Genomic DNA, 21,431 nt, shown 5'->3' on the forward strand with positions numbered 1-21,431 from the left:
AGCCCGCAGGTGCCTCCCAGCGCCCACTACTGGGATGCTGGACTCGATGGAGAATTTCCATTTGAGGACCAACTTCTAACTTGCTATCAGATATTAAATAGAACAGCCAGCCCTGGGAGTAAAGAGCAGGAATCATCTTGAAAGTGAAATACTCATAATGCCTCAGAAGTTCCGAGGCCCAGAACCAGCTGTTTGGAAGAAAATGAGACAACACTTGTCTTCTGCTCCCCCCCTATGTAGAAACCAAGGCTCAAATACCAAACAGTTTTATTTTTTAAATATCAAAAACGAGATTATCATACAAAAACAAGTACGCTGCAGAAGTAAGTAACTAAAGTGCTTGAGTTTCCAGAATATCACATCTGCACAGATGTGCCCTGGACAGGTGGCACAGAATGTGCTTTCTTCCTGATGGTTTGAAGGAAGGTCCCCGCTTGGGCTGGGGACAGCCTGCGTGTGGATTCACAGTGCATATGGCTCGTCAGCGCTGGAAAGGAGGGGGCTGCTTGCCTCTCCCGGAGTTTCCCCGCAGGCGCCCTCGTCACAGAAATACCACTGGCGGGGGGCCGCGGGGCCCTGCGCTTCTTCCCAGACCTCCTGGTTGAGTAAGGCTGCCTCTTTATTCACCCCAGCGGAGAGTTCCAGCACCTGGACAAAGCTCCTGTGGGAACGACAGGATGGATGACGCCTTTTCATCCTCTGTGCCTGCGAGCTGGACGAAGCCAAAGCTTTTTTGCCTTCGTGGCAGCAGTGTGAAGGCAGCCAGTGCAGGCTGACTCCTCGCAAGTGGTTGTGGGAAAGCGTGGGTCACTAAGCTCTCTGAACAGAACTCACACAGGGAAGCCCCCAAGAACAGGACCAGGCAGGCGTTCAAGAAATATTTAGGGAGCATCGGTGCTATGTCAGGAATGGGTGGCAGAGCTGTGAATGGGACAATATCCCAGCCCCCTCACAACGCAAATGCCGGTGGGAAACACGTACTAAACATGTTTAACCTTTCGAACCTGGGACCCTTGCAATCTGGAACCTTCTGGTGTGCCCTGCTTTCATCCCGGGGCACATACAGAAGGAAACGCCACAGTGGATGGCAGCTGTTTCTCATGAGTCCCTTTCAAATATTTTAGGCATCTCAGGAAGTATGTTTAGCATTGTAAAAGAGAAGAAAACAAGATTCTTTTTGGAAGATGTGGCGGAAAGCCCCATGGTTAGAAATCACCCGGAGGAGAGTGAGAGAAGCAAGCAAGGTGGTTCTGGGGGGCTAGCCTGGGGCTGCGTTGGACCTGGGCTGGTTCCACAAGGGCACACGTTGGTGAAACCCATCAAGCTGTACCGCTATAATCTGTACCTTTTCTATATGTATTTATACTTCAATAGGAAGTTCCAAAAGAATCGCCCCAAGCCCTTACCCTGGAAAACATTTAACACATGAATAGATGGATCCAAGGGAGTCTGAAGTGCTGTGCTGCTCTGAGGAAGTGAATGAGGGATGAAAATATGAGCCCCTTTCTATTTTGGCTGTTGGAGAACTCATAGTTGGGCTGAAGGCTTTTTGCCCACCCCCTCGCCCTGCCTGGCTAGATCCTTGCACCTTTGGCCTCTGCAAACGCCAGAGCTGCCCACTCTCCAGACAGTGCAACCACCAATGAACCATCTCTGCCTGACAGGGGACTATCTTTTTCTTAAAATATGTTCAGAAATACCTTCGAAGCTCCACATCCTTCTTTTGGGTCACTTCCTTGAGTTCGCTCAGCAGGTCCAACACTTTCTCATTTTCATCTGAACTGCCGATCTCAAGTTCTCCCAGCAGACGGAGCGTGGTTGCCAATTCCTGCTGCAAATCATCTGGGGAAACAAGGGGTCATCGGCCATGGGCTTCAAGGTGCCCCAAGCAACCCACTCACGAGCGCGGTAGCTGACGAGATTTTTGTCATTTTGCTGGAACGCTCTCATGTGATGCTGGAATTGTGAAGAGCTCAAAGACAGAAAAAGTCATGACGGACCACATTTGTGCACTGGTACCACCTCTGTGTCCCTTTGCCTGAGATCACGGTGGCCTGAGACCGTGGGTCAGGTGTCTCTATCATTCAGGCAGTCACGGCACCTAGAATGTCACCTTTTGAACGAATGCAAAAGGTGGAGAAAGCCTGTGCTGCGAGGAACGCTCAACCCCGGGGTTCCCTCTCCGTCCCGCGGCCTACACCCTCGCCCCAGCAGAGCTGCCTACAATTGCACAGTATCCCAGCTGCTCTAGGAAAGGCAGCATCTCTCTGCTCCTGGCAAACGTCCCATCTACCTGCGACACTCTACACACATCACAACGGTACATTAGATAATAACATTATGGGAACCTCATAAGAGTTCTTACAGACACACATCTTTCCCCTCGATGTGGTCTGAACTGTGTCCTTCTGAAAGACATAGTCAGGTCCTAATCAACAATGTGACCTTACTGGAAACAGGATCTATATAGATGTAACTGAGTTAGAATGAGGTCACAGGGTGGGGCCTATTCTAATGAACTGGTGCCCTTCTCAGAGGGAAATTTCGGTCCAGAGGCACTCAGGAGACAGGCCAGGTACAGATGAAAGCAGACACTGGAGTGAGGCGGCCAGGAGCCAAGGAAGGCCAGCAACGCCAGAACCCGGGAGAAAGGCCTGGGACAGATTCTCCCTCAGAGACTCCAGAGGGAATCAACCCCGCCTATGCCTTGATTTTGGACTTCTGGCCCCCTGAACTGGGAGGGAATAAGTTTCTCTTGTTAAAGCCACCTGGTTTGTGGTACTTTGTTACAGCAGCCACAGAAAACTCATACAATCCCCAATCCCAACTCCTGGCAATTACCTAAAGAACTTTTCCAAGACAGAGTCCCAAAATTGCAGATGTGCTATTGAGTGCAGTAACTATACAACTGGAAACCCAGACACAGGTAATCATTCAACAAGGCTCATTTTTCAAGATTCCATGTCAGACACATACTATTTCATGTTGGAAAAAGCTTGATTTTACTAAAACATCATCTCTGTCTGGAAGTTAATCAGTGGTAGCTTCAGGCTGAGAGAGAGGTAGTGATGGGAAGTGATACTAGATCCTGTGAGTTTCTTTTGGAGGGAACAAAAATGTCCTAAAATTACCCTGTAGTAATGATTGCACATCCCTATGAATATACTAAAAAATACTGAATTGTACACTTTAAGTGAGAGAATTGTACGGTATCTGAATTATGTATCAATAAAGCTGTTAAAAAATTTTTAAAAAATCATCTCTGTCAATACAGCAACACTCTGTGATCTTGAACTGCGTCTGTGGAAAGCTCTGGAGGGAAAGTCCCCCCGACTTTAGGTGGCAACATTTTACTACATCAGCCTCAAGAAAATGTATCCAGAGGCTCATGAGAGCGCTGCTTAGAAATAATCAGACGCTAGGGCAGCTGAAACCTTGCTTTGGGAAGATACCTGTTCTAAAGAGAATTTTAAGATCAAGTGCAGCACTTTTCACACCTGCCAATTTCTTCAAGTGAAGGATTAGGGGGGACCCCTCTCCAGGAAAGGGACCCCGCGGCTCTGCGTATAAGGCAGGATGGGGTGGGGCCAGCAGCCTTATCACTGCCCCAGCCAACAAGGCACCTTTGTAGAGGCCGCTTCCCAAGAATGCCTTTCGGCAGGGTGGGAAATCAACAGGGAACCCACAGACCTGTCTCGCTGACCCCCTGCATTCTCTGCCATTTGATGGGACATGCCGTCTACCTAAGAGGCTTGTGAGAAAGACACAAATGGAAAGACACGCAAGAAAGACACGCAAGAAGTGCCAACACACACTGGTGGTCCCTCCTACCTAAGAACTGCTGCCCATCTCCATCCAGGTGGACCGATCTCACGGGCAGTTCATGCCTTGTGGTGTCCAGGGCTGTCGCAAACGTCTTGTACTGCTCCTTAAAGCGTTCGGCCACAGACTCATAGGGGCTGAGCATCTCGATCTGCAGGCAGGAGGGAAAGGGGCCTGAGATGAGACCCTGCAACCACGGCCCCCGAAGTTTCACTGATGGCATGTGTGTGGTTAAGACACAGGCTGTTCTTTCGGGATCATCTAGGAAATCCTTTGGGAGGTCCTATGGGTACAGTGAGCTCTCCCCTAACTCTGGCCGCCCTCCTCGTCATGAACATGCATCCGCCTTCCAGCACACTCCAGGGCCAGGCCTCAACTGGGATCACAGCAGACCCAAGTATGCTGAGCCTTCCTGCTTTGGAGAATTGAGCTGAAATGCCCTGCCCCCTGCAAGGCGGTCCTCACCCCCCGCCCCCTTTTTCCTTCATACACACTATCCGGGTCCTCGCAGGGCTTTGTAAGGATTCATTATTTGTCGTTCGTTCCACTCCACAAGGACAGGTACCCCATTCTCAGCCCAGGGCCTGGCCGCAGGGCACGCATACATGCACGGTGTTGTGGGCTGAACTGTGTCCCCCTGACTCCCTAATTCCTCTGCTGATGTCCCAACCCCCAACACCTCAGAATGTAACCTGATTTGGAGACAGGGTCTTTACTGAGGGAATCGAATCAAAGTGAGGTCACGGAAGTGGGCCCTGATCAATATGCCTGGTGTTCTTGTAAAAGGGGCAGATTCGGAGGCAGACACACACACACGCAGGGGGAACGCCAAGTGAAGAGACCCGGAGAAGACAGCCACCTCCAAGCCAAGGAAAGAGGCCTGTCACGGCCCTCAGGAGCCAACCCTGCGACACCATGATCTCAGACTTCTGGCTTCCAGAACTGAAAGAAAGTGTCAGTTGTTTAAGCCACGCACGCTGGGGAACTGTGTTATGGCAGCCCCAGGACACGCACACATTGCGTGATGAGCCACACCCCCACTCCATCCTTCTAGGTTCCAAGGGTTTGCTCCATGACCTTCTTAGGCGTGGACACCTCTGTCCCAGCACTGACCACATGGCGCCAAGTCTGTGCCTCCCACCAGCACCTTGGCCCCCTGGGCAGGCCTGGAGCGTATCTTCATGTCGCCGGGCACAAGTTGAACATGACTGAAGAGTATGTGCATGTGTGTGAAGGGACAGGTCCCTCTGGCTGGTTGGTACTTAATATTACAGGCTCGTCCTCTTACAAGCTGTCACACACCAACAGCCGGTGGTGTCAAAAGCTGAGCACAGACTTAGAGCCAGGCGAGCAGCGACACCCACCATAAATGCTTCCTCCAAACACCCCTGCCAGTGACCCTGCTGGGACACATGGCTCAGAGACCGTGGTCACAACTGACCTGAGCATTGAGGACGGCCAGTAACTCCCGCTTCCTCTGACAGAGGAGAAGTTGGCGCTTCAGCTGGTGGACCTTTTTCTGGAGCTTCTCCTTCTCTTGGCACATCGTTAATAAATTCCTTTCGGCCGTTTCTTCAAAGGCAGCGAGACTGTTCTCCATCTGTTAAGTGCAGAACGAGAGCTCAGGATGGAGTGGACTCCATCCCTGTGGCTGACAGGGGCCGCCTTTCCACCCGTATCATGTGTGAACGCAGTTGTTTTCACCTTTATGCTTATGAGAGTGAGAAGTAACGTTTGGGATTCCATCATTTCCATTGCTTCGGAGATATCCTTAAGGAAAAGGAAAAGATACTCTGGGTCCTCCAATGAACTGGTATCAATCCAGCCCTCTTCCGTGGGAGGGAAACCACCCTAACTCATACTACTTTTATTTAGTCAGTAATTAGATAACCCTCTACTGGGTAACAATCTGCTGTTTCTATTATCACGTTTAGTCTCTTGAGGCGCTCTGGAAGGAGGAAGAGGATGGTCTGGCCCGCTCCCAGGGGCTGGGTGGTCAAAGGCCAGCTTGAGGGCACCTGCCCATTCAGTTCCACACTGGAACCAGGACTCAAGCCTCCCACCCCAGTCAGGATGTCCTCCAACTGGGGGACAGGGCCTGGCCAAGTGCCTTCCCTAGCATGGCACCGCCCACAAGGCCCCAATCTCATTTTTCACATGATCCCACATTTCTATCTACTGTACGTGTACTTGGAGAAACAAACTACAAATGATCTAAGAACGTGTGTTGGTTTTTGTCCTAAAAGGCATGGCTGGCTTGTTTGTTCTTGGAGCCCCGGGCCTCACGTGGCACCTGGCACAGGGCAGGACCTAAACCAGAGTAATCCACCCCATTAGCAGCTTCCCTGTCATTTCAGACACTTACTGGGGTCTTTTTTCGTGAGGCGGAAAACGATGTTGACTCGGTTTTCTTTGACATTGTTTTTTCTAATTGTGGAGTCTTTCTAAGCATACTCTTCTCTAAGATCAAGAAAAGCATTTTTAAGGTCAGAAGAGCACACTTCAGAAGCCCGCTGAGATATACTGCAACCCCCGGCTGGGAAAAGGGGTGAAACGAATAGTTTACCGTTAATGGCTGAGAGATCCAGGTCCGGTGGGGCAGTGCCATGCCCTTCTAGCAACGTGGACTGCAGATCGCCTTTGCCAGTTATTCCACTGCTCTCTGTGGGCCCAACGAGAATCCCAGGAAGTCAGCCGTCACCAAGACACTCTACACCTAAGCTGGGAAGTGGGCAGCCTTTCCGGACAACACCACTTTCTTCCAAAACTCAACTTCTTGCTAGGTAGTAGAGAAGGCTGAAAAACCTTAGGAAATTCCTAGCCATCAACTTGAATACATTTTAAAGGAGAACTGGAAAAAAAAGGCATTCTTTATAAAAGATGCAAATAAGCGTTTCTTCCTAGTTTAATAAAAACTGCTGTGTTCGCGATATAAGACTCTTATATAGGCCATATGCGTGCTCTGCCCTCAGCTCTTTCTCCTGCTTTCTCTAGTAGCTTCTGGACTGTTCATCTTCCCCGGGAGTTCCCTCCATTTTTTAGCCTCTATTTAAAAATGTGAAATTATGCCTTACACCATCTAAAATGGGCACTGCTGTGCTGCCTGCTTCGATTAAGCAAGGGTTCCTGAGGATTGCAAAATGAACAGATGGTATGTCAAATACAATGTCATGTTAAGAACTAAACAGAAAATGATTTCATAAACAAGTATGCGGTTGAGAAAACGACTACGTGGAAATGAAAAGAGCAAAGTCACACTTATGTGTAAAGCATGGTACCACTTGTGTTCAAATTTTTCAAAAATTCTAGATAGATACAAACATCTATCAAAAGCAGCTGCCTTGGGGCGGCCGGTTAGCTCAGTTGGTTAGAGTGCTCTTAACAACAAGGTTGCCGGTTCGATCCCCACATGGGCCACTGTGAGCTGCGCCCTCCACAGCTAGATTGAAACAACTACTCGACTTGGAGCTGATGGGTCCTGGAAAAACACTTGAATAAATAAAAGAGTGAAAATAAATAAAGCAGCTGCCTCCTGGGCGAGGAGCTAGGAAAGCGAGGTGGGAGATGGCAACTTTTTATGGCTATGACTTTTGTACCGGTTAAATGTTTTGTCATCTTCATGGATAGAAAAATCATTAAGAAAAGCCATTTCCTATAAAGCCGTACGATGCAACTGAAAAGGCAGTCCCTCTAAATCATGACTATGCTTGAATCATGGTTCCTCAGCCCTGGCACTGTTGACATTTGGGGCTGGATCATTCTTTGTTGGGGCGTCCTGCACTGAACAGCATCCCCGACCTCCACCCACTAGATGCCAGCGAGTGGCATACCTCCGCCTTCAATCTCAACAACCAAAAATATCTCCAGACAGGGCTGTGTCCCTTGGAGGTCACAATTGCTCCCAGGTGAGAACCCTGATTTTAAAATGTGGTAGGCCCAGTTTCTGACCCCTCAGACCAAGCTAGTTTTTTCAGCTTCATGCATGGTCGTCAACTAATTGCATGAGAAAACACTAGAAGCCAGGCTCTGGTTCCATGTGTCTGCTACTCGGTCATGCATGGGTCAAGGAACAGAGCAAATTCTGACAAACATGTAAATCAGGGTCAGAAAACTTACAGCTCACAGGCTAGACCCGGCCCACTTCCTGTGTTTGTTAATAAAGTTTTATTGGGATACAGACACGCCCATTTGTATATGTGTGATGTGGGACTGCTTTCATGCTGCAAACAGCAGAGTGCGTCTTTGTGACAGAGACTGCCCTGCAAAGCCTAAAATATTTACCATCTGTTTCAGAAAAGGTTTTCTGACCCTTGATCTGAACAATATAGTAGGAAATCTAAGTCACGAAAAAACATTTAATTTTTTCCTATGAGACTCAAAGCTGTCACCATTTTGAACAAGGGGGTGAGGGTTGAGAAAGTTTTGCTTTTTGTGAATTGCTCTCATGCAAAAGAAGAGCTGTCAACTCTTGCTGGAGAGGTGGGGGGCATGTGAGGATCTAGAAGAAGTGCTACAGTGGGAGAGGTCTTCCCAGATTTCTAGATAAGCACACCAACTAGAACCGAACACCAAATACGTCAACAGTGACAGTCTAAGTGGCAGACTGTGAGGGAGCTCCCCCGTCTTGGTCTACATTTGCCATTTTTTTATACTGAACACATCATGGCTACAATCCGAAAAACTGGAACTGTTTCATATCACTTTGGTGACAGCTTCTAGAAGGATATGGGGAGACCCTTACAAGTAAGACTCAAAGGCAGTGAGACCCAAGGCAGTGAGAGGCAGGAGGATGAGGCCTCACACCTTCTCTGAGAGTCCTGATCTCAGAGCTCCAGCTGGAAATGATCACGTGATCAAGGAACTGGTCACAAGGGAAAGCCATGATGGCAATTCGGCTCTTCTCTAGGGCCACATAGGAAGGAAGTGACTTCCCCCACTACACCACCATCCCCTTTCAGCTCCCCACATGTCCCAAGTCGGTCCTTACACTGAAACTCTTTGCCTAGCTCTTTCTTCTGACACTTCCCAGAAAGAAAAGAAGAAGTTTTAACTTAAGCGTACTTGCAAATACAATTCACCATCGTGTTGATCACCTCCTGAGCTCTATAGCTATTTCGCACCCTCCCTCCATCGTTAAGTACCTTTGCTCTTCTGGAGCGGGTTGGGTTTCCGTCCACTTTCAGGCATCTTCCCACTGGTCTTTAAAGCATCTGTTGCAAGAGCCTGTTAGGGAACACGTGACATTCAGGGAGCAAGACACCTCCCCTTCGTGAGAAGGGGCCTCTTCACAGTCTGCAGTTTGCATCTGCTCTCACTTTGAGGCAAGGGATAGCCTTAAGGAGTTCCGACATTTAACTGCGTAAATACAGGATGAACTACTTTTGTCAAAAAGGATACCCTCACACGCATAGAATATAGGAAACCACCAAAATGTTTGCCAGTGATTATCTGACATGGCAGAGTACAGGTGACCGATCTTCTGCATACATTTTAGTATTTGCCAATTTCACAGAGAATATATTACTTTGGTCATCAGGAAAAACAAAGTTTTTGTGCAAGTATTCATCTTCACAACTTACAAAAACAGCAAGCAAGCCATGGAGATAGCAAGCCATTATAATATAAAACTATAAAAGAAAAAAAGAAAACCTTGTCAAGGGTGAGAATATTTCAATGTAGATACCATTCCTAGTCAACCTTGTCCTGGAGCTCCTACAATAAGAAATAAAAGGCAAACAGGTAGGAAAGGAAGAAACAAAATTCTCTTCTTGGCCTGTTAGCTCAGTTGGTTAGAGCATGCAGCTCTTAACAACAAGGTTGCTGGTTCGATCCCCACATGGGCCAATGTGAGCTGCGCCCTTCGTAACTAGACTGAAACAACTACTTGACTAAGAGCTGATGGGTCCTGGAAAAATACACTGAAAATAAAAAAAGTTTAAAAAAAGAAAGCAAAAAGAAAACACTCTCTTCTTGCAGACATGATTCTTCATGTAGAAAATTCTAAAACATATTTAAAAGCTACTAAAATTAGTAAGTTTAGCAAGGTTATAGAATAGAGGGTCAGTATTTTTTTTTTTTAAATCAATCATATTTCTAGCAATGAATGACTTTGGAAACTGAAATTAAAAGAGTACCACATATAGCACTAAAAACCACCAAATACTTAGGTATAAATCTAACAAAACCTGGGGAAGTTTCTATGCACTGGAAACTACAAAACACTGGAAACTACAAAACGATTCAAAGAAATCCAAGACGGCAGTATTAGGTTGGTGCAAAAGTACCCGCAGTTTGTGCAATTATTTTTAACCTTTTATTTGTTTATTTATTTATTTATTTTAAACTTTTTTTTTTTTTTAATTGGGGAATATTAGGGAACAGTGTGTTTCTCCAGGACCCATCAGCTCCAAGTCAAGTCGCTGTCCTTCAATCTAGTTGTGGAGGACACAGCTCAGCTCCAAGTACAGTCACCGTTTTCAACCTTAGATGCAGGGGGCACAGCCCACCATCCCATGAGGGAATTGAACCGGCAACCTTGTTGTTGAGAGCTTGCGCTCTAACCAACTGAGCCATCCGGCCGCCTCTCAGTGGCAGCTCATTGTCTTCAATTTAGTTGTGGAGGGCGCAGCTCACTGGTCCATGTGGGAATTGAACTGGCAACCCTGTTGTTCAGAGCTCACACTCTAACTGAACCATCTGGCCGCCCCTATTTTTAACCTTTTAAACCTCAATTACTTTTGCACCAAGCTAATAAATGAAGAGGTACACCATTTTCATGGATTTGAAGATTTGGTGTTTTTAAGATATTGTTCGCCTTAATCTAATGCATATATTCAATATAAGCAAAATCTCAGCAGGAGATTTGGTAGAAAAAGGCAAGCTAAGTCTAAAATTTACATGGAAAGGCAAAGCAACTAGAAGAGTCAAGTAGTTTTGGAAGAGAACAAAGTAGGAAACTTCACACTACCTGATTTCAACACTTGCTACAAAGCTAACAATAATCTCAGCAGTGTGGAACTGGCCTAAGGATAGACATGTAGAACAATGAAAAAGAACAGAGTCCAGAAATGATGCATACATATACACCCAATTGGTTTTTGACAGAGTTGATGAGACAATACAAGGGGCAAAGAAAAGTACCATTTCAACAAACGGTACTAGAACAAGAGAACTTCCATACACTTAAAAATGAACTTTAATTCCATCATCGCAGAAGATACCACAATTAATTCAAAATGGATCACAGATATTGATGTAAAACCTAAAACTGTAAAAATTCCTAGAAGGAAACATTGGAGAAAATCTTTCTGGTCTTGGGTTAGGCAAAGGTTTCTTAGATAAGACACCAAAAGCACAACCTATAAAAGCAGAAATCAGTAAGTTGGACTTCATCAAAATCAAGAACTTCTGCTCCTCACAAGACACTTAATAGAATGAAAACACAAAGATAAGCCACACATTGGGAGAAAATATTTGCAGATCACTGTACAGGGTTGGCATCCAAGATATAGAGAGCTCTCAAAACTCAATATAAGAAAAACAACCCAATTAAATAATGGGCCAAAGATTCAAATGGACACATCACCAAAGATAAGAATGGCCAATAAGCACATGAAAAGATGTTCAATATCACATCAGTTGTTATGGAAACGCAAGTAAAATCACAATGAGATCCCACTTCACACCCACTAGTATGGCTTCAATCTTAAAGCATGGACCGGACCTCTCAGTGGCAGGTGAGAATGCAAAAAGGTGCGGCCACTTTGGATAGCAGTCAGGCAGTTTCTTAAGAGTCAAACATATGCTTACACTATAAGCCAGTAATTTCCTTCATGGGAGAAATGCAAACACATCTGCACAGCATCCTGCACAGGAATATTGAAAGTGGCTTTGTTCAAAATCGCCCCAAATGAGACCAACCAAATGCCCTTCACCAGCTGAGCAGCCTGTGAGCCACCCACACAGTGGAATAGTCTTCAGGGTCAGAAGGAACCAACCCTAACTGTTACAGGCAGTCACAGGGAAGGATCGCCAACGCACTTTATGTGAAAGAAGGCAGATACAAGATGCTGCAGCTCGACACCTTTGAAATGACTTTCTGGAAAAGGCAAAGCTACAGATAGGGACAGAAAACAGATCAGGGCTGCCTGGGGTGGGGAGGAGCTGGCTCCATCAGAGCACAAAGGGATTTGGGGGGTGACAAATTGTTCTCCTTTGTTCTCTTTACTGTAGTGGGTCCATGACTGGATGCATTTGTCAAAACTCACAGAACTGGATGTTGAAAAGGATGACTCTTACTCTAAGTAAATTATACAGCAGGTCCTCGAATAACACTGTTATAATGTTGATCAGATGCCATAGGAACTTAACTCGTTTATTATCAATTAGCCTACGGTAAAACTGGTTTCATTACACATCATTTCCCCACAGTTCCATGAATCTATTGATGACGTTAAGTGAGGACTTACTATACCTTAATTTAAAAGATGAAAAGAGAAACTCTCAAAGATCCAAACAAAAAGAGACGCTCTCAAAGATCCATGTAGACACATGGGGGCGCTGTAACCAAGTTTGCAAGGCAACTAAACATGTTTGCAATTAAAATTACAAAGTGTGGACTGTGATCCTTTGATGAAAATCACTTCAATAGTGTAAACCACCGATTCTGGGTGCTGATGTGTGGACGTAGGTTCGTTGACTGTAATAGGCACCACTTTGAAGCAGGATGTTGACAGAGGGGAGGCTACGCAGTGGGTGGGGCGGGGGTCTATGGGAAATCTGTGCACCTCCCGCTCCATTTTGCTGTGAACCTAAAACTGCTCTAAAAAAATTAAGTCTAGTTAAGGAAATCACTCCAAGAAGCGTATCAAACGGTTTGTACAAAGCTATCCTTCTTCAGGCCAGATCTTAAGTCACATTTTTAAGAACCTGCCATTCTCCCTAAAAAAGATAGAGGAAATAAGTAAGTTTTACCATAAACAATGATTTGGAAAATAGAGGGATAACACGACCTTCACTTCACATTCTCTGTCCGTACACAGTGAAACAAAACACATAACTGGGTAAGTACTGACTGCTTTCATTAAGCAGCACACAAAGCATGTTCTCAGGTTATTAAGTGCTTCATGCCAACATTTTCAATGGTTTCACAATTTTTATGGTGTGACTACAAATAGTTCATGAAACTCTTCCTCCAATACTGGGTGATTCAGACACATTGTTTTTCCCACAGTTCTCTAAAACCCTGCAGGTGTTTTTTAAAGACCAGCCACGACCAGGGAGTGTGTGCTGGGTATTCGATAGAACTGTTTCGGGACGGAATCCAGAAAAGGAATTCTTGGACTGAAAGGCAGGAACAATTTTAAGTATCAACAGAGATCATGGCTTTGCCAAACGGCTTCTCAAAGCGATGAGCCACTCACGACAGACACACAGGACTCGGCAGGAAGAACGTAATGACCCCAAATGCAACTGGGTGAAGTCCCTTAAATGCTGCCTTTGGGAGCAGGCTGTGCCCAGCTCTCGAGACTTGTGTCAGAATTCCAAGTTCATCAGAACTGTTTCAAATGTACATTATGTGTTACCTTTTTGGTGGTTTTCTTCTCATACTGCAAGTATCGGGACTCGACCACTTTTCCACCTGTGGGGGACATACTGCTGGTTTATAACAAAACTACAACAGGGGTGTGTGAAGACCCACCAAGCACCGAGGACCAGCATCACCTAGCCCAAAGCTGGGTGCTATCAGCCCTCCCTACTCAATGGCAGGAATGGGGGAGCTACTCCCCTTTGCTCCTCTCAGATCCTGTCCTTCAGCACCCTTGAGCATGTATGGGACACCTACTTTGTGCAAGAATATTTATGGGACTCCTACTGTATGCAAGAATACAGGGGCTGGAATACCTACCGTGTGCAAGAACACTTATGGGACGCCTACTATGCGCAAGAACATGTTGGAATACCCACTGTATGCAAAAACATGTATGGGACACCTACTGTATACAAGTCCCTGGGCTCAGAGCGGAGCCACAGAAACCTACAGGAGCTATGATCAAGGAAGACCAAGGACAATCCTCCGAAGATCAAAGTAGAAAGAGGACTCGGGCCACGTAGGGAAAGGAAGAAAGACCTTCCCCAGAGGGCCACCTATTTGCCTCCTGCTCCCTCCCCAGCTCACTCCTCCCGGTCGTGACTCTGACCGCCCCTTCTCCCAATGTCTGTGACCCACTGATGGTACCACCTTTCACATCCCCTCACCCCACCCCTCCTAGCTCAGGACCTCTGCCCTGGACACGTTCAGCGCCAAGGCCCCTCTCAGACACAGCGTAATGCTTATGACAGCCCAGCCCCAGGTCCCCTTCCACACCTGCCCCTGGCGCACTGAATGTGGATGGAGGAAACCCCACCTGTCCTCCCCACCTCCAGGGGCTCTTGCTGCAGGGCTAGTAATCATCCACAGTCCTCTGATCTGTCCCCCACCCGCTCTCCCCGACCTACATTCCCCTCTGGTCACCTGGGGACCTGTCTCCTACTTCACTGGGAAGACAGCCATGGCCCCAGGAGATCCTCCTTCCTTGGCACCCAGACACCTCCCCACCTCAGAGCTATATCCTGGCCCTGCCATGTGGAGGGACCTCTGTGCTCTGAGGTAAAGCGACGCCCCACTCTGTGTTAGAGCCCAGCCCTCATCCCATAAGGAAACTGCCGCGGCAACAACCCTTTTCCATACCACCCCTGCTCCTCTCTCCGAGGGTCATGCTGTTAATCCCACCCCCAACACCTCGGACTCACCCCCACTTCCCGGCTTCCCTTGACAATGCTGGCTCCTCCGCCTGTCCTCCCTCGTCCCTTGATCTGCCCGTCCTTCCCTCCCGCCTGGCTCTCACACCCACCACCACACAGAAGACTCATCTCGGCAAGACCCCTGAAACCTCCCTGCTCCGAGGTCCATCGGCCATTCTCGGTCCTTGCCCTGAGCCATCAGCAGCGATGGACACAGCACAGCCCGCCCCCTCCTCTGAAAACAGCCTGTAGGCGTCCAGGCTGGCTGCCCCGCTAGGCTGCCAACAGGTTGTCTTGCGGGTCCACCAGCTGGTGAAGCCTCAGCGCCTCCAGGTACCTTGCAGGTCTGGCACCACCATTCAGGGCACCCCTCTGACCTCTTCACCATCTCACCCCAATCACTTCACTCCATTCCCATGACCACGACCCCCTTTGCTGTTCTCCAACCAGCGGACAGCTCCCACGCTTGCCCTCCTTCCCAGCTCTGCTCAGCCTAGCATAGCCCTTGAACTCGGAAGGTACCCCCATCCTGCTGTTTTATCCACAGCACCTGTCATCCTCCTCCACACCCTGGGTCTCCTTACTTCTCCACTAGTTGCACCATCTGTGTCCCAGACAGCCAGCTCCCTGAGGGCAGTGATTTGTGTCTGTTTGACTTGCAGCTACATTACACCACCCCCCAGGGAGGTGCTCAACAATGCATCAAAGGCATGACTCTGCGCTTTTTCTAGGTGCTTCAGCGTCTCCCTTTTTATAGAAGAGACCCAGGGAAAGTGACTCGATCAATGTCACATAGCTGAGCAGTTTGGTTGAGCAAGACTGTGATTTCAACTGTGTCGTCACACCAGGATTTGCATCTTCCATTAGAGAGTCGGATTGCAGCTGCCACGGAGAGGAAAGGAGGCATACCCAGTGAATGGGGAAGCTGGCTCGGGCCATGGACGCAGTGGTCACCCTGAGCGTGCCCCAGGCAGGGAAGAGTGCTGACTACAGGGAGCGTGGGCTCAGACAATAAGCGGGAGGTACCTAGGGTCAAGGCCACGACCAGGCAGGGTCCGAGGGAGAGAACCAAGCCGCCCTGAGAATCTGCCACTGGATGTCAAGTGAAGCATTGGGGCGAAGGGCACCCTCGGGTCCAAGCAGGGGGAGACCATCCTACAATGGGTCTTCTAATACCCTCAGCAAAGAGGGTCGCACATCTAGGAAGGATCTGAGGCTCTGGGCTCCTTGGACAGTTGATAAGCAGTTTCAAGTTTCCAGAAAACTAGAATGCACCTGTTTGTTTTCAATGGCAGTGGGTTTTCCACAGAAGCAACGCTACTGGGAAGGATGTAATTTGTGTTCAAGAACCAGACCGCATGCCAATAGTAGAGCTGTGACAGACAAGATCCTGCTCTAAGTTCTCTGAGACGCACACGGGCACACTTTAGGAAAACTCTTCATCGTTTCTGAGCCTTGAGCTCCAACGTGGGAGATCCTCGAGTCTGCTGCCCAAACTGGGCACTGCCAAGAGTCAAGGGGGGCTGCTCACAGTGATGCCAGACTCTCAGGTGGACACGGGACATGGGGGTACCCCCGAGGGACTGAGGAAACGTAAATGTTTGGTAATGAACTCCTTCCCCACACTTACAGGTGACGAGTGCTGGGCATAGCCTGTGACCCCCATGGCTGGAAGGGCCCACTGCCCTAGGAGACACCCACCGGGCCCTGCAGCACCAGTGGCTGCAGGCAGGGCTGGGTGACCAGACTTGAAATCCCTCAAGACGTGACCAGAAGATAAAGTCAGTTTCCCTGCTCTGCTCTGGGGTTTTTCTCCCCCAAACGCACTTACTGGGAAACAAAAATCACTTTGTACTTCACCGGGTCACAAAGTAGATTCTAACTTGACTCACCTTGTATTCTTCTTTTCGGCTTAGCGCCACTAGGAGTACTGGGACCTCCCATGGACGGCTTCCTAAAAGAGAGAGGGGGTCTTGTTAATGTAGTTGACAAGCAGCTGAGGGAAGCCAGTGAGAAGCCCGGCTTCTGATCTCTGCGAAGCTGGGCCACGTGAACAGGCAGAGGGACATGGAGCCCTGTTACCCGGGGTGACAGAGTAGCCCAACGCCTGAACTAAGAAAGGCCCAGAGCGAGAAGAGCCAGCATTCTTGCCAAGCCTCAAAGATCTCAACTTAAGTCACAGGTTCATCAGTTCTGCAGGCGGTGATGTGCCTGTTGTTTGCCAAAGGCATGGCTACACGGTGAACGAGAGACGGAGCTCCCTCCGAGAGACGGAAGAGCAGCATTTTCCTGTCGGACAAGTGTGAAGGGCGCCCTGGACCGGTAAAGGGCTGGGGGGAGGCGAGCAACAAAGCAGGTACACAGGAAAGGACATTCTAAGACAGGAATCAATAAGGTCAAGGCACGAGGGCAGAGGAGAATGATGTAGAAATAGGAAGTGATCAGCCCTGTGGCTTAGCTGGAGAACACGGCCGATGATACGGGATCAGGAGAGCACACTGGGCCAGGCTGGCAGTGTTGAATGCCAAACCTAAAGGGCTCGGACTTGGTCCCATAGCTCAGAGGTCAGCAACCTTTCTCTGTAAAGGGCCAGGCAGTAAATATTCTCATTGTGTGGGTCATGTGCTCACAATCACTACTCAACCTTGCCATGGTAGCACAAAGCAGCCATGGATGATGCAGAAAGAAATGGGGATGGCTATGTTCCAATAAAACTTTATATATACACAGTGACATTTGAATCTCATACAATTTTCCTGTATCACGAAACATTCTTCTCCTGATTTTTTTTAACAACCATTTAAGAATGTACAAACCCTTTTCAACCTCACCCGCCTTACAAAAAAGCGTGCATTCTGGCTTTCACCCTTAGGCCCTAGGAAACAAACACTATCAAGCTGTGTTTCATGAAGACCGCTGGCAGCTGTGAAGAAGACAGGCTCTAAAGTTCTAGAAGGACAGGGACCCGGTCTGCTCCTCAACATTGCCCAGTTCCTAGGTATGCATCTGCTCACACTGCCATCACAAAATATGAGACTTACACAACAGACATTTATTTCTCACAGTTCTAAAGGCTGGAAGTCCAAGATCAAGGTGTGGGCAAGGTAGGTGGCGCAGGGAGACGAGGGCAGGGCAGGGGGGCTAGAACATGCAAGCAAGACCTTTGATGTCACTTCTTATAAGGACACCAGTCCTTTCTGATCAGGGCCCCACCCTTATGACCTCACTTAACCTTAATTACTTCCATTGAAGCTACTTTTCCAAATACAGCCGATGGGGGCTTAGGGCTTCAACATACGAATTTGGGGGGGGGTGGACCATAAACATTCAGTTCCTAACAGGCTGGCAGACGGGAAGCACTGGATAAATACTTCTCATACAAATAACTTAGGGGTGCTCACTCGAGGGCAATTTTCACTCCCACAAGGCACTGGGCAATATTTGAAGACATCTGTGATTGTCACAGAGGCAGATGCTATCGGCATAGTGAGTCAAGGGCAGAGGCGCTGCTCAACACCCTACGACGCACAGGACGGCCCCCCTCCCAGATGATCCAGCCCCAGATGTCTAAGATCAAGTTGAGTGCCGCTGGTATGATAAATGGGTGATCAGCAGCATGGGACTGAAGACAGAGAGAACTTGGAACGCTGTTGCAGAACGCCGATCTAAAATAACAAAGCAGGGGGCCGGCCGGGTGGCTCAGGCGGTTGGAGCTCCGTGCTCCTAGCTCCGAAGGCTGCCGGTTCGATTCCCACCTGGGCCAGTGGGCTCTCAACCACAAGGTTGCCAGTTCAATTCCTCGACTCCCGCAAGGGATGGTGGGTTCTGCCCCCTGCAACTAACAACGGCAACTGGACCTGGAGCTGAACTGCACCCTCCATAACTACGATTGAAAGGACAACAACTTGACTTGGAAAAAATCCTGGAAGTACACACTGTTCCCTAATAAAGTCCTGTTCCCCTTCTCCAATAAAATCTTTAAAAATAATAAAACAAATAACAAAGCATTATGGAAATGCAATGAGACATCACCCCACACCTGTTAGAATAGCTATTATCAAAAGACAAGAAATAACAAGTGTTGGCAAGGATGTGGAGAAGTTGGGTCCCTTGTGCCCTGTTGATGGGAATGTAAATTGGTGCAGCCACTACGTAAAACAGTTTGGAGGTTCCTCAAAAAAACTAAAAATAGAACGACCACAGGATCCAGCAATTCCACTTGTGGGTATTTACCCAAAGCAAATTAAAACACCAACTCTAAAAGGTATCTGCACCCCCATGTTCACTGCAGCATTATTTACAATAGCCAAGACATGGAAAACAAGACATGGAAACATTCATCGATGGATGAATGGATAAAGAAAATGTGAGATATATACAGCGGAATACCACTCAGCCATCAAAAAGGAATCTTGCCATCTGCAACAACATGAATGGACCCTGAAGGCATTATGCTGAGATAAAGTCAGGCCAAGAAAGACAAATACTGTATAACCTCACCTATATGTGGAATCTCAAAACAAAACACTCAACTCATAGATAGAGAACAGATTGGTGGTTACCAGAGGCAGGGGTGGGGTGTGAAATCGGTAAAGGGGGTCAAAAGGTACAAACTTCCAATTTTAAAATAAATAAGTCACGGGGACATAACATACAGACAGCATGGTGACTATAGGTAATAATACTGTATTGCATATTTGAAAGTTGCTGAGCTAAGAGAGTAAATTTTAAAAGTTCTCATCACAAGAAAAAAATTTATATGGTGACAGATGTTAACTAGACTTATTGAGACTTATTGTGATTGTTTCATAATATGCTCAAATATTAAATCATTGTGTTGTACATCTGAAACTAATGTTATATGTCAATTATATCTCAATTAAAAAAAAACAATAACAAAGACTGAATATTATTTGGTCCTAAAAAGGAATAAAATACTGATGCATGCTAAAACAAAGAACCTCAAAAACACGATGCTGAGTGAAAGAAGCCAGACACAAAAGGCCATATAGCGTATGATTCCATTTTATGAAATGTCCAGAACAGGCAAATTCATAGTGACAGAAAGCAGACTGGTAGTTGCCAGGAGCCGATTGGTGTGGACGAAGAATGGGGAGTGACTGCAAATGGATAGTTTCCTTCTGGGCTGAAGAAAATGTTCTAGAACTCCACAGAGGTGGTTGCACGACATTGTGAATGTCTTCAGGCCATGGAATTGCTCAATTTACAAGGATTCATTTGAGGTCCTGTGCATGTCACCTCAATGTTTTTAAAAATCGAAATCTGATGTAATAGGTGACAGGGTACAGTGGGGCAGGAATCGCTGACCAATCAGCTGGGAGGTGCACGAGAGTCTGGAATGCCTCCTAGGCTTCCAGTCTGGGTAAGCCAGAAGGCGGGGGTTCATCAGGAACAGAGACCCGCCATGCAGGAGGAGGAGCAGGTTGAGAGGTCAAGCTGAGGCCTAGGTGCTGGGACTCCTGGTGATGTCACAAGACAGGCTCCACTAGTCACAGCAGTGGTGGTCACTTTGCTCACGCATGCATAACTGTTGGCCTGCTTATGCCTGTTTTCCAGACAAGAACGCAAAGCTTAAACAGGTCACCCCTAGTGAGTCTAAGAGCGAGAAAGGGACAGAACAAGTATTCCCTCTGGGGTCTAAGCCAGGGCTCTGGAGCCAAATGGAATGGGCTCAGGCCAAACCTGCAGGTACCTGGGTTTGGGGTTAGGGGTGGGGGTCACTACACCTGTGCCAGCCTCTGGTACCTCCCTGGTACTGGACCTAGAAAAGGCTAATGTCAATCTCACGGGGCAAAGGGCTGTGGAGGAAACAAGCGATTTCAGCTGGCCTATTTAATTTTCATTTGCATTGGCACAATGAGCATTGGCCGAATGAACAAATAAGAGAAAAAACACAGTCCTGGAATCACGCTTGCCACTGGGTAAGTGTTCCACGTCTGTCTTGTTCTTGCTGTGTGACTCTGGGCACATGGCCGTCCCTCCCTGAGCCTCCATCACCTCATCTGTAAATGGCAAGCATAGAAATAGGCGGGTGGCAGGATTAAAGCAGATAATTTAGTGGCCCAGCACTTGTCCACTACAAAATGATCATTCTAACAGCGACAGTTAACATTTACAGGCCAGGCAGTTCTAAGCGCTTTAAAGCCTCACACGAGGCCTACAGGATGGCTCCGAATCAAAGCGCTGGACCTGGTACTATTGGACCCGGGACCCCGCGGACCTTAACCATTGTAAATAATTCGCGGTCTCATTCAACACCCGCGCTCCGAGCATGCGCAGAGACCGCACCCCGGGGCCTTCCAGATCCTGCGCATCCTCAGTGGTTCCTAAAGGGATCAGGTCTGGACTCACGCTTCTATTCCCCCGTTTCTCAACCCTACTGCTCCTCCGCCCCTAGCCTTTGGCCATGGTCTTCCTGCCGACACCCACAAAATCCAGACGCACGGCGCCTTAACTCACCCAGCCCCGCGCCCCGAGGACTCCGCCATTTTCCCGCCTTCAACTCAAAGGCCGAGTCTTCAAGTTCGGGTCCCCGCCCCCTTGCCCCGGGCCGGACCACATTGAGGCTCCGCAGGAGGGGTGGCCTCAGGCCGCAAGGGAGCGTGGCTACGGGAGAAGCCGGCGACCCCTGCGCGCGCGCCTCTCGGACCTCCCCTCACACTTGGTTTCGCCCACCGGAGCAGTGGGCAGTGGCCCAGGCTCTGTGGGAGGGAGAGGAAGGGCTTATTTGAGTTCCGCCCCTGAGGCGCGCTGGCGTCACGCCCCGCCCCCGCCCCTCCGGAACCCGGAAGTGGGAGTGCGCAGGG

General features: G+C 48.2%; 1 protein-coding gene and 1 non-coding gene across 2 annotated transcripts; one reads left to right on the forward strand and one right to left on the reverse strand.

The window, feature by feature from the left end:
* Positions 1-250: 250 nt before the first annotated feature.
* On the reverse strand, positions 251-21,333 carry HAUS8 (HAUS augmin like complex subunit 8). The gene is made up of 11 exons (XM_033135365.1): positions 21,085-21,333; positions 16,497-16,558; positions 13,407-13,462; positions 8,964-9,045; positions 6,389-6,484; positions 6,188-6,282; positions 5,527-5,592; positions 5,264-5,422; positions 3,832-3,973; positions 1,701-1,842; positions 251-661 (listed from the first exon to the last, which is right to left on the reverse strand). Exons 1-11 carry the CDS (start codon positions 21,111-21,113, stop codon positions 463-465), a joined length of 1,128 nt encoding a protein of 375 aa, XP_032991256.1. The 5' UTR covers positions 21,114-21,333; the 3' UTR covers positions 251-462.
* Positions 9,593-9,666, forward strand: TRNAK-CUU (transfer RNA lysine (anticodon CUU)). The gene has a single exon. It is a non-coding gene; the product is annotated as a tRNA-Lys (tRNA).
* Positions 21,334-21,431: the final 98 nt, after the last annotated feature.

The sequence above is a fragment of the Rhinolophus ferrumequinum genome, chromosome 18, assembly GCF_004115265.2.
Source record: "Rhinolophus ferrumequinum isolate MPI-CBG mRhiFer1 chromosome 18, mRhiFer1_v1.p, whole genome shotgun sequence".
In the NCBI taxonomy this organism is placed as follows: domain Eukaryota; kingdom Metazoa; phylum Chordata; class Mammalia; order Chiroptera; family Rhinolophidae; genus Rhinolophus; species Rhinolophus ferrumequinum.